Source organism: Oreochromis niloticus, unplaced genomic scaffold (assembly GCF_001858045.2).
Source record: "Oreochromis niloticus isolate F11D_XX unplaced genomic scaffold, O_niloticus_UMD_NMBU tig00008834_pilon, whole genome shotgun sequence".
In the NCBI taxonomy this organism is placed as follows: domain Eukaryota; kingdom Metazoa; phylum Chordata; class Actinopteri; order Cichliformes; family Cichlidae; genus Oreochromis; species Oreochromis niloticus.
The window spans coordinates 579811-593224 of record NW_020329461.1 but is presented as its reverse complement, the minus strand read 5'-3'; the positions used below and the strand labels follow the sequence as shown (position 1 = coordinate 593224).

General features: G+C 38.7%; 1 protein-coding gene across 1 annotated transcript; it reads right to left on the bottom strand.

The window, feature by feature from the left end:
- Window positions 1-3427: 3427 nt before the first annotated feature.
- LOC109201542 (uncharacterized) lies at window positions 3428-9640 on the bottom strand. The gene is given in 4 exon segments (XM_025905144.1): window positions 3428-3755; window positions 3758-4032; window positions 8000-8457; window positions 9530-9640. Coding segments are annotated over 3 exon segments (867 nt in total). The 5' UTR covers window positions 8427-8457; window positions 9530-9640; the 3' UTR covers window positions 3428-3590.
- Window positions 9641-13414: the final 3774 nt, after the last annotated feature.

The window sequence follows — 13414 nt, the reverse complement described above, 5'->3', positions numbered from 1 at the left end:
CAAACACTAAATCCTCCTTCTCTTGTGCTGTTTTGTAGCAGTGTATACACCTGAGACTGTCACCTGTCTGTCTGTCCTGCACTCTCTCTCTGTTTCTTTCTCTCTGATTTTGGAATAAAAATATGAACATGTATTTATAAGTTAAACCTTGTTTACTCTGACTCTCTGGGCCCTGTTAGTTAGGAAGTCATTCAGAAGGATTTTTACTCGAGTCACACCGATCGAAAAGCCTGTGGATTAAAAGCTGTGGTTGAATCTTATCAAGTGCAGAATAAATGACAGTCTGACCCCTCAACAAGCTCATGAATCATAGAGTGTAGTTAGATTTCCACACTGTGCAGTTTCACTTAATTTTCTGTTCGTCTGAGGCTAGATTTCAATCATTTTAGAACCTGCTAAGAATCAAATTACATTTTACTTTGAGTAAATCAATGTAAAAAGACAAATAAATACATTTTTGCAGGATTTGAAATTTAAAACCTTAAAATTGAGCAGCTGATACCAAAATATTGTAATGTTTTTATGGCCAAAATGTAAATACAATAGGTGTAACAGACTGGGGACATATAATTCACAAATCACAAGTTTCTCACTGGATCATTTAGTCCTGGTAAAACTGACATACATTTGCTTTTATCAGTCAGGAAGTTATACAGCTGTGTCTAAATATGTCCTTGTACACACAGTACTTACAACGTTGACTGTAAACATTCAGATTTTTAGGGAAAAAAAAAAAAAACATAAGTGTGTTTGTTGAGTCCACATACCTCTCTGCAGGTTGGTCCAAGAATGGAGTCTGTGTCTCACTCTGCTTCTTTTAACAGTTGACATCCTCCTTTCAGTTTTGTTTTATGTGCTGTTGCTAGTCCTTTCTTTAGGTTACAGACAATATGTACAAGGTGTGGTTAGTGTGTGAGTTAGGTTTCACTCCTGCCACCCAGCAACACACAGATAAGGTGTTTTCAGCCAGAATGAAACTTTTGGCACTTTCAAATGTTTTTCTCCACAAAAGATTTGTGATATTAAAGGGAATGTGTCTCTTTAAAGTTTATAATTTTATGCTGTTTTTCAGATGCAGATAAGTTATAGAACAGGTTATCAAACGATTCTAAAAGAAACACGTAACAGGAAATGCCCATCCAGCCAGGTTCCTGCTGTATTTGCAAATGTTTCCATTGTTCTGCTGTAGACTGTCTTTCATTTTGACCAATGAAAGTTTACGGGAATGTGGCTGATATATTTCCCATATACCTAGCTCCCGCTGTGGCTCTAAGACTCCTGCTAACTTTGCATTTATGTGAAGCTGCAGATGCTGAAAATGACAGTGTGATGGACCGAGTTGAAAACAGGAGGAGTCACAGGAATGATTTGAAAAAAATACGATCACAATTTATTTAACCCAAAATTGATATTTACAAAAGTAATAAATGTTGAGCACATAAAAAAGGTCAAATAAACAAAACTCAACTCATGCAAGAACTGCAACAAACCAACTGACTGCCCAAATAAACACAACTGACCTAAACATGAAATGACACACAAGGGTAAATAAAAGGGCTGTTCAGACCATTGCGACACACAAGGGATAACTAAACACACACAAATGTAAATAACAAACAATGCAGTATAGTCTGGTGTTTAGTTTATTAACAAACCAAAGAAAAAATCAAAACCCCCATTAAACCCTAATTACAAATATTTAATTAAATACAAATACTTTGTTTTTATATTAAAGAAAAAACATTCTCCCCTTCAGCAGGAAGTGGTGGTGTGGTCCAATTATCCCTCTTTGCATTTAGTCGTTTCAAACCCTGGCTACCATCTTGTCCTGCAACTCCCAGGGATGATGGCAGGTAAGAAATTAAAGACAAAGGTTTTTTGCCCTTGTGGCTTTTAAAAAAAAAACATATTTTGAGCAAGAAGGGAGAAAAAGGAGACTTGTTTCTTAGTACTGCTGCACATGTGGTCCGACATGTACGACCCACATGAAGTGCAGCTGTAACTGAGCTTCAGCAGACAGACTCAACCAGAGTCCAAACCTTCGATGAGTCTGCCTAAAACAAATAAAGTGAACATATCTTCTTACCTGCACGCTCACATTGCCCCAGGCCACAGCTCAGCTAGCTCACCTGCTCCTGAAATCTGACGTCTGTTCTGGACAGCAGACTCCTTCTTATCTCTTTGATTAAATTCACAGTAATCTTCCATCTACTTCTCAGTCTCTGAAATTGACTTTTCCACTTTACTGCTATTTTACATCACTGCCTGTCTTGTATATGGATAAACATAACCCACAAACTTTGAGGGTCCCTTAATCAGTTTGTCATTTTCTTGAACTTTGTGCTAATTCTTTGTGGTTTCCTCAATTTTTTGATGTTTCTTTGGGATCATTTTAAAGTTATTTTTTGTACATATTTGTGACTGTTTTAAGTTTCTCTGTGTGTGTGTGTGTGTGTGTGTGTGTGTGTGTGTCTCCTGATTAAGCACACTGAGTAATGCCTGCTGTCATGTCCAGGGGGCACTGTGGCTCCACAGTAATCACTGCCACATTGATGAACTTCTTAATCAACCATAGGTTCTTTATGAACCTACTCATTTAAATTATTTTGTCAAGGATCTGTATGTCTGATCACATCCACACAACAGCTGTTTCACATTCAGCAGGAAAAAAAATAATGGATGGTCTGTCAAAGTGCCAAGTCTCAGATTTAATCTTAGCAGAGTTGAATAATCCTGAATTTAAAGTCTGAGTGCTTCTCCAGCTCATACATACTGCCAAAGATGTTTTTCACAGGTCTTCAATGTGAATCCAGGTTTTCTCTGACTCTTCTGATGATATTATGTACTGTATGATGACATATTCAAAATATTTCAATTTTAAATTGAGGAGGATTATTCTAGAACATAGGTGTCGAACTCCAGGCCTCAAGGGCCGGTGTCCTGCAGGTTTTAGATGTGTCCTTGATCCAACACAGCTGATTCAAATGGCTAAATGACCTCCTCAACATGTCTTGAAGTTCTCCAGATGCCTGCTAATGAACTAATCATTTGATTCAGGTTTGTTGACCCAGGGTGAGATCTAAAACCTGCAGGAGGCCTGGAGTTCGACACCCCTGTTCTAGAAATAGATCTGCCATAAGTTAATTAACCGATTTGCACTACAACCTGGTTTGCCTCTTATCTGTAGTTATTTATATTTAATTTAATAACTGTATATATACAGTACTCTGTTTATAGTAACCATTGTCCTTAATGTAAATATGTAAGAAAAACAGCCTGCTCCCATAGGCTATTATGCGTTTTGATTAATTCTGTATTTTCATCTTGTCCTGTGAAACAAACTATGCTATACTAACGCTGTACTTTTTAAATGTTGCATGAAAATACTGCATAGTTTATACTGCACTGAACACATCCACACAGTAAGAACTTTTTATGACACATTTATTTTTCAGGTTACAGTGACATGGTTACAAAATATCACAATTTATGATTTCTTATCCAAACATATAAAAATACATTTGAATGTACAAAATAATCAGAACCTGCTCCTGAGTTTACCTATAGCCCCAGGCACCACATCCAGCGCCCTAGACAGGTTTTGGTTCAATGGTGCCAATGATTGAGATTCGCTTCGGGTCCCAGACACAATTCTCCTCCAGGCCGCTCCTCACCATCCCACAGTTGGGCGGCACCCAGGCGGTGTCGTAACCGTGGTCATGCCAGGTCATCTGAAGTGGGTGGTTCTAGAACATTTCTGACGATCGATGGCTTTAACCATTCCCACATTGACCTTAACCTTAATGACAACCCTGTCATTCTCAGGATGATCGATGGGATAGCGACTCGCTTTCTCCAGGTCTCTGCTGAGGTACACGCCCCTACCGAGCATCCCGTCCAGAGACTGGCGAAAACCTAAAGCCAGGATAGATCGAGCACTCGCACTGGTGGTGCCATGGTACATGATGTAGGTTCTACCATCTCTTGGCCCTTCACGGTCCATTCGAACCACGCCCGGAGGCAAAAAGTCATCTTCAGCCCACTGGAAGCTCATTTTTCAGATTCAGATGTTTGTGTCAGTGTCCCTGTAGGAAAAAAAGAGTTACTGACATCAATATAAATAAGACAAAACAGAAAAGATTAGCTATAAAATAAGGAATTTTCCTCAGTGAACGTCCAAGCAAATTCACCCCAGGTGACCCTACAGGCCTCAGTTAGCATGTTAAAGGTCAAAGTTCATGACAGTACAATTAGAAAAAGAGGAGAAAGCCTCTTCTCTCTAAAACAAACAACATTTATGTCTTTGGTTTTCAATATGTTGAGCTGGAGATCAGTGATCAGTGCTCAACAACAAATCCATGGCTGGTTTTGCTGCCGTGCAAAAGACAAACAATAATCATGTTATTTGCATACTTTAAAATGGTTTTACTGTCAAATGTGCTCCGACACAAGTTTGTGTACAGAATCACCAACAGCAGGGGACAGAACACACCCTTCTGGTGAACCAGTCGATGTCACGAACTGCTCAGACAAAACCTTGTTTACTCTGACTCTCTGGGCCCTGTTAGTTAGGAAGTCATTCAGAAGGATTTTTACTCGAGTCACACCGATCGAAAAGCCTGTGGATTAAAAGCTGTGGTTGAATCTTATCAAGTGCAGAATAAATGACAGTCTGACCCCTCAACAAGCTCATGAATCATAGAGTGTAGTTAGATTTCCACACTGTGCAGTTTCACTTAATTTTCTGTTCGTCTGAGGCTAGATTTCAATCATTTTAGAACCTGCTAAGAATCAAATTACATTTTACTTTGAGTAAATCAATGTAAAAAGACAAATAAATACATTTTTGCAGGATTTGAAATTTAAAACCTTAAAATTGAGCAGCTGATACCAAAATATTGTAATGTTTTTATGGCCAAAATGTAAATACAATAGGTGTAACAGACTGGGGACATATAATTCACAAATCACAAGTTTCTCACTGGATCATTTAGTCCTGGTAAAACTGACATACATTTGCTTTTATCAGTCAGGAAGTTATACAGCTGTGTCTAAATATGTCCTTGTACACACAGTACTTACAACGTTGACTGTAAACATTCAGATTTTTAGGGAAAAAAAAAAAAAAACATAAGTGCGTTTGTTGAGTCCACATACCTCTCTGCAGGTTGGTCCAAGAATGGAGTCTGTGTCTCACTCTGCTTCTTTTAACAGTTGACATCCTCCTTTCAGTTTTGTTTTATGTGCTGTTGCTAGTCCTTTCTTTAGGTTACAGACAATATGTACAAGGTGTGGTTAGTGTGTGAGTTAGGTTTCACTCCTGCCACCCAGCAACACACAGATAAGGTGTTTTCAGCCAGAATGAAACTTTTGGCACTTTCAAATGTTTTTCTCCACAAAAGATTTGTGATATTAAAGGGAATGTGTCTCTTTAAAGTTTATAATTTTATGCTGTTTTTCAGATGCAGATAAGTTATAGAACAGGTTATCAAACGATTCTAAAAGAAACACGTAACAGGAAATGCCCATCCAGCCAGGTTCCTGCTGTATTTGCAAATGTTTCCATTGTTCTGCTGTAGACTGTCTTTCATTTTGACCAATGAAAGTTTACGGGAATGTGGCTGATATATTTCCCATATACCTAGCTCCCGCTGTGGCTCTAAGACTCCTGCTAACTTTGCATTTATGTGAAGCTGCAGATGCTGAAAATGACAGTGTGATGGACCGAGTTGAAAACAGGAGGAGTCACAGGAATGATTTGAAAAAAATACGATCACAATTTATTTAACCCAAAATTGATATTTACAAAAGTAATAAATGTTGAGCACATAAAAAAGGTCAAATAAACAAAACTCAACTCATGCAAGAACTGCAACAAACCAACTGACTGCCCAAATAAACACAACTGACCTAAACATGAAATGACACACAAGGGTAAATAAAAGGGCTGTTCAGACCATTGCGACACACAAGGGATAACTAAACACACACAAATGTAAATAACAAACAATGCAGTATAGTCTGGTGTTTAGTTTATTAACAAACCAAAGAAAAATCAAAACCCCCATTAAACCCTAATTACAAATATTTAATTAAATACAAATACTTTGTTTTATATTAAAGAAAAAACATTCTCCCCTTCAGCAGGAAGTGGTGGTGTGGTCCAATTATCCCTCTTTGCATTTAGTCGTTTCAAACCCTGGCTACCATCTTGTCCTGCAACTCCCAGGGATGATGGCAGGTAAGAAATTAAAGACAAAGGTTTTTTGCCCTTGTGGCTTTTAAAAAAAAACATATTTTGAGCAAGAAGGGAGAAAAAGGAGACTTGTTTCTTAGTACTGCTGCACATGTGGTCCGACATGTACGACCCACATGAAGTGCAGCTGTAACTGAGCTTCAGCAGACAGACTCAACCAGAGTCCAAACCTTCGATGAGTCTGCCTAAAACAAATAAAGTGAACATATCTTCTTACCTGCACGCTCACATTGCCCCAGGCCACAGCTCAGCTAGCTCACCTGCTCCTGAAATCTGACGTCTGTTCTGGACAGCAGACTCCTTCTTATCTCTTTGATTAAATTCACAGTAATCTTCCATCTACTTCTCAGTCTCTGAAATTGACTTTTCCACTTTACTGCTATTTTACATCACTGCCTGTCTTGTATATGGATAAACATAACCCACAAACTTTGAGGGTCCCTTAATCAGTTTGTCATTTTCTTGAACTTTGTGCTAATTCTTTGTGGTTTCCTCAATTTTTTGATGTTTCTTTGGGATCATTTTAAAGTTATTTTTTGTACATATTTGTGACTGTTTTAAGTTTCTCTGTGTGTGTGTGTGTGTGTGTGTGTGTGTGTCTCCTGATTAAGCACACTGAGTAATGCCTGCTGTCATGTCCAGGGGGCACTGTGGCTCCACAGTAATCACTGCCACATTGATGAACTTCTTAATCAACCATAGGTTCTTTATGAACCTACTCATTTAAATTATTTTGTCAAGGATCTGTATGTCTGATCACATCCACACAACAGCTGTTTCACATTCAGCAGGAAAAAAAATAATGGATGGTCTGTCAAAGTGCCAAGTCTCAGATTTAATCTTAGCAGAGTTGAATAATCCTGAATTTAAAGTCTGAGTGCTTCTCCAGCTCATACATACTGCCAAAGATGTTTTTCACAGGTCTTCAATGTGAATCCAGGTTTTCTCTGACTCTTCTGATGATATTATGTACTGTATGATGACATATTCAAAATATTTCAATTTTAAATTGAGGAGGATTATTCTAGAACATAGGTGTCGAACTCCAGGCCTCAAGGGCCGGTGTCCTGCAGGTTTTAGATGTGTCCTTGATCCAACACAGCTGATTCAAATGGCTAAATGACCTCCTCAACATGTCTTGAAGTTCTCCAGATGCCTGCTAATGAACTAATCATTTGATTCAGGTTTGTTGACCCAGGGTGAGATCTAAAACCTGCAGGAGGCCTGGAGTTCGACACCCCTGTTCTAGAAATAGATCTGCCATAAGTTAATTAACCGATTTGCACTACAACCTGGTTTGCCTCTTATCTGTAGTTATTTATATTTAATTTAATAACTGTATATATACAGTACTCTGTTTATAGTAACCATTGTCCTTAATGTAAATATGTAAGAAAAACAGCCTGCTCCCATAGGCTATTATGCGTTTTGATTAATTCTGTATTTTCATCTTGTCCTGTGAAACAAACTATGCTATACTAACGCTGTACTTTTTAAATGTTGCATGAAAATACTGCATAGTTTATACTGCACTGAACACATCCACACAGTAAGAACTTTTTATGACACATTTATTTTTCAGGTTACAGTGACATGGTTACAAAATATCACAATTTATGATTTCTTATCCAAACATATAAAAATACATTTGAATGTACAAAATAATCAGAACCTGCTCCTGAGTTTACCTATAGCCCCAGGCACCACATCCAGCGCCCTAGACAGGTTTTGGTTCAATGGTGCCAATGATTGAGATTCGCTTCGGGTCCCAGACACAATTCTCCTCCAGGCCGCTCCTCACCATCCCACAGTTGGGCGGCACCCAGGCGGTGTCGTAACCGTGGTCATGCCAGGTCATCTGAAGTGGGTGGTTCTGACGATCGATGGCTTTAACCATTCCCACATTGACCTTAACCTTAATGACAACCCTGTCATTCTCAGGATGATCGATGGGATAGCGACTCGCTTTCTCCAGGTCTCTGCTGAGGTACACGCCCCTACCGAGCATCCCGTCCAGAGACTGGCGAAAACCTAAAGCCAGGATAGATCGAGCACTCGCACTGGTGGTGCCATGGTACATGATGTAGGTTCTACCATCTCTTGGCCCTTCACGGTCCATTCGAACCACGCCCGGAGGCAAAAAGTCATCTTCAGCCCACTGGAAGCTCATTTTTCAGATTCAGATGTTTGTGTCAGTGTCCCTGTAGGAAAAAAAGAGTTACTGACATCAATATAAATAAGATAAAACAGAAAAGATTAGCTATAAAATAAGGAATTTTCCTCAGTGAACGTCCAAGCAAATTCACCCCAGGTGACCCTACAGGCCTCAGTTAGCATGTTAAAGGTCAAAGTTCATGACAGTACAATTAGAAAAAGAGGAGAAAGCCTCTTCTCTCTAAAACAAACAACATTTATGTCTTTGGTTTTCAATATGTTGAGCTGGAGATCAGTGATCAGTGCTCAACAACAAATCCATGGCTGGTTTTGCTGCCGTGCAAAAGACAAACAATAATCATGTTATTTGCATACTTTAAAATGGTTTTACTGTCAAATGTGCTCCGACACAAGTTTGTGTACAGAATCACCAACAGCAGGGGACAGAACACACCCTTCTGGTGAACCAGTCGATGTCACGAACTGCTCAGACAAAACCTTGTTTACTCTGACTCTCTGGGCCCTGTTAGTTAGAAAGTCATTCAGAAGGATTTTTACTCGAGTCACACCGATCGAAAAGCCTGTGGATTAAAAGCTGTGGTTGAATCTTATCAAGTGCAGAATAAATGACAGTCTGACCCCTCAACAAGCTCATGAATCATAGAGTGTAGTTAGATTTCCACACTGTGCAGTTTCACTTAATTTTCTGTTCGTCTGAGGCTAGATTTCAATCATTTTAGAACCTGCTAAGAATCAAATTACATTTTACTTTGAGTAAATCAATGTAAAAAGACAAATAAATACATTTTTGCAGGATTTGAAATTTAAAACCTTAAAATTGAGCAGCTGATACCAAAATATTGTAATGTTTTTATGGCCAAAATGTAAATACAATAGGTGTAACAGACTGGGGACATATAATTCACAAATCACAAGTTTCTCACTGGATCATTTAGTCCTGGTAAAACTGACATACATTTGCTTTTATCAGTCAGGAAGTTATACAGCTGTGTCTAAATATGTCCTTGTACACACAGTACTTACAACGTTGACTGTAAACATTCAGATTTTTAGGGAAAAAAAAAAAAAAACATAAGTGCGTTTGTTGAGTCCACATACCTCTCTGCAGGTTGGTCCAAGAATGGAGTCTGTGTCTCACTCTGCTTCTTTTAACAGTTGACATCCTCCTTTCAGTTTTGTTTTATGTGCTGTTGCTAGTCCTTTCTTTAGGTTACAGACAATATGTACAAGGTGTGGTTAGTGTGTGAGTTAGGTTTCACTCCTGCCACCCAGCAACACACAGATAAGGTGTTTTCAGCCAGAATGAAACTTTTGGCACTTTCAAATGTTTTTCTCCACAAAAGATTTGTGATATTAAAGGGAATGTGTCTCTTTAAAGTTTATAATTTTATGCTGTTTTTCAGATGCAGATAAGTTATAGAACAGGTTATCAAACGATTCTAAAAGAAACACGTAACAGGAAATGCCCATCCAGCCAGGTTCCTGCTGTATTTGCAAATGTTTCCATTGTTCTGCTGTAGACTGTCTTTCATTTTGACCAATGAAAGTTTACGGGAATGTGGCTGATATATTTCCCATATACCTAGCTCCCGCTGTGGCTCTAAGACTCCTGCTAACTTTGCATTTATGTGAAGCTGCAGATGCTGAAAATGACAGTGTGATGGACCGAGTTGAAAACAGGAGGAGTCACAGGAATGATTTGAAAAAAATACGATCACAATTTATTTAACCCAAAATTGATATTTACAAAAGTAATAAATGTTGAGCACATAAAAAAGGTCAAATAAACAAAACTCAACTCATGCAAGAACTGCAACAAACCAACTGACTGCCCAAATAAACACAACTGACCTAAACATGAAATGACACACAAGGGTAAATAAAAGGGCTGTTCAGACCATTGCGACACACAAGGGATAACTAAACACACACAAATGTAAATAACAAACAATGCAGTATAGTCTGGTGTTTAGTTTATTAACAAACCAAAGAAAAAATCAAAACCCCCATTAAACCCTAATTACAAATATTTAATTAAATACAAATACTTTGTTTTTAAATTAAAGAAGACACAATCTCCCCTTCAGCAGGAAGTGGTGGTGTGGTCCAATTATCCCTCTTTGCATTTAGTGGTTTCAAACCCTGGCTGCCATCTTTTGTACAGCAACTCCCAGGGATGATGGCAGGTAAGAAATTAAAGACAAAGGTTAGTCAAAAATCACAGTAATGAAGTGGTATGAAAAGATAAGTAAACTAAATGTTCGCGCTTACTAGTAATGGGTAGATGAGGCCTCGTGAAGCGTTTCAGCACATTCCCCCAACTGTATCGACACTGTGTCGACACAGTTTTGCTGTTTTGCTCCATATTGACACCTGCTGGACTTTAAATATCATTGCAGGCAATTTACTTCAAAATTCAAATTTTATTTGTCACATACAGTCATACACAGTACGATATGCAGTGAAATGCTTACACAACTGCTCGTGACCTAAAGAAAAAAGAAAAGTCTATGAATAAGATAGGAAATAAATATGAAAATTAAAAAGGGTAAATTTAACTAGGAAGGAATAAAATAAAATATAAAAATTAAAGTTAAAAATGAAATAACTGTCAGACGTAGGAAAGATCAGAAGATCCAAACTATGAATGGACTCAACAGCAGAAACCTGGTGAGACAGTGCAACTCTGCAGAAGAATCAGCAGCTGTTTTATTATGAAATGTGATTAAATATGATCAAACTCATAAACTGGGCCGTGCAGGATGGAGCTCAGTCATAGAAAATAAGATGCTGCTCAGTGACATTAAACTAAACACACAGGGTCACATTAAACAGCAGGAACACACTGTTGTTTCCATCTGAGCAGATCACACTGTGGCACAGAGTGAGCTCATATCCTGTCTGCAGACTGTGTAGCCCTTAGAGCAGGGCGATATGGCCAAAAATATTTATCACGATATATTTTAAAATTTGCGATAACGATATAACGTACGATATAATTGATGCGAGACAAAATACAACTCCACAACATTACTAGCGCAAAAAGACAACCATCCATTTATTTTCACTTAAACAAACAACTGATTTTATGTGCATTAAAGCTATATAAAAATTTAACAGTGCAAATGCAAATTCCTTGCTGAAAGTTTAACCAAAAGGCATTTCGAGTAGAAATGGGCTGACATATCCTGAGCATAACCATGTATAATATCCACTGAAGTTAAAAAGAGGTGCTTTGCAACATTAAACTGCAGTGTGCAGTACGTATTTTTCGGACCATAAGGTGCACGGGATTATAAGGCACAAGCGAAACAAAGCAGTCAGATAAATCAAACTTTTTTAAACTCATTCTTCTTGCTTCCTCCACTTCTGTACCATTGATTCATTAATGCTGTATTCTATCACAGCTGCTCTATTCCCATGTTGTTGCAGTATATTAATGACTAACCTCATATTGTGGATGGATTATCTCAGTTGTTCTCCTGACTGAAGTTTGGTCAGTTTACAGCATCCTGCCATGCGATTGCATTTGTCTCTAACTATCAGGAACCTTAACGTTAACTTTTATAAGTGGAAAAGTGTTAGTGTTCGTCCTCCAGCTTCACTGTTTATGTTATGCTAGCATAGCTGTGTCGCTAGCGATCACGTAGCACATCATTAGCCCATTAGCCCACCAGGTAGCCCAACTTCAGTAACCCTACAAACGTCACTGCTGTTTAGTTTCCTGTCTTCATTTATGTTGGAAGTGACAGCAGAGCTGTACGTTTGAATTTCTTCAGAAATCTCTCAGTCAGAACATGCTATATCATGCCTAGGTAACTAGCGAAACTAGCAGCTTCCTGCTAACTTCTAACTCCGTTAAATGTAATAAATTCTGTTTTCATGGATGCCTAGAAATTAAACTTCATAGTTACACCTGGTAAAGCAGTAATACTGATCGTTTTATTAAAGATGAAAGAATTTAGACTGTTTTTAACTCTCGGTGATGCTGCAGTGTTCGTTTGACCTGAAGCATACGGAGTTTAGGACCCAGATTACTCCCAGATTTAAGAGCATCTTAGTCCGACAAACACGGCAATAACGACGGCCCGCTTGCATGTTCTGCAAAAAAATGTGCTTTGTCGTGTGACCAGTTCCACATCACTGAAGTTGCACCATTTTTACAAACCAATTCTGGCTCATCTGTTTCACAACAATCGGTCATGTGCGTATGAAAACAAAGGCACTGCGCATGCGCGTTTTACTCATATTCTATCATGATATTTCATTTTCCTATCGTTGCCTAACATTATACCGGTCTTACTGTGAACGGTATAATATGGCCCAGCCCTTGTAGCCCGTTCTCAATTCTCAAGTATGCAGGACCATACTCGCGTTCTCGCCAAGTCTGTACTTTCTACGTTTGCACAGGCGTCCAGACTTGGTGACAACGCGAGCACGGACTCGTCATTTGTACAATTGGAACACCAGCGTACTTGATGATGTCACAGGTCCTCAGTTTTTACTGCCGTCCCCTCTTAATTTAACTGTGAGTAATATGTTATGAAGCTTAACTTTAATCTCAGCCAAACCGATTTACTCAGGAACAAATAAAACACTGAAAAAGTCAAACAATAAAATTTTTTAAGTTATCTAAGTGACTTATTAGTGACTATATCATGTTTAACCTGAGTAGTGAAAGACCGTGGGGGGTTAAAAACGATGTGCTCGGAGTTCACTGTTCTCGTGGCTCTAGTGGCCCTTGACCTCCTGGTCAGCTATTGAGCTGGTGGGTAACAGACGTCTCTGAAAACGTCGGAGCACTTTTACAAATATGTGATATCTTGATAAACCGAGCAGATATTTGAAGTTTACACGGCTACATTCTCGCCTGAAAATATCTTAAAAGTTTATTTTGTGAGTCCGGTACCTTGTCCAATAGCCAGGTTACTGTGAGCAGTCCTGCATCTGTCACTGGAATGAGATCGGTGCCTGAAGCTCGCA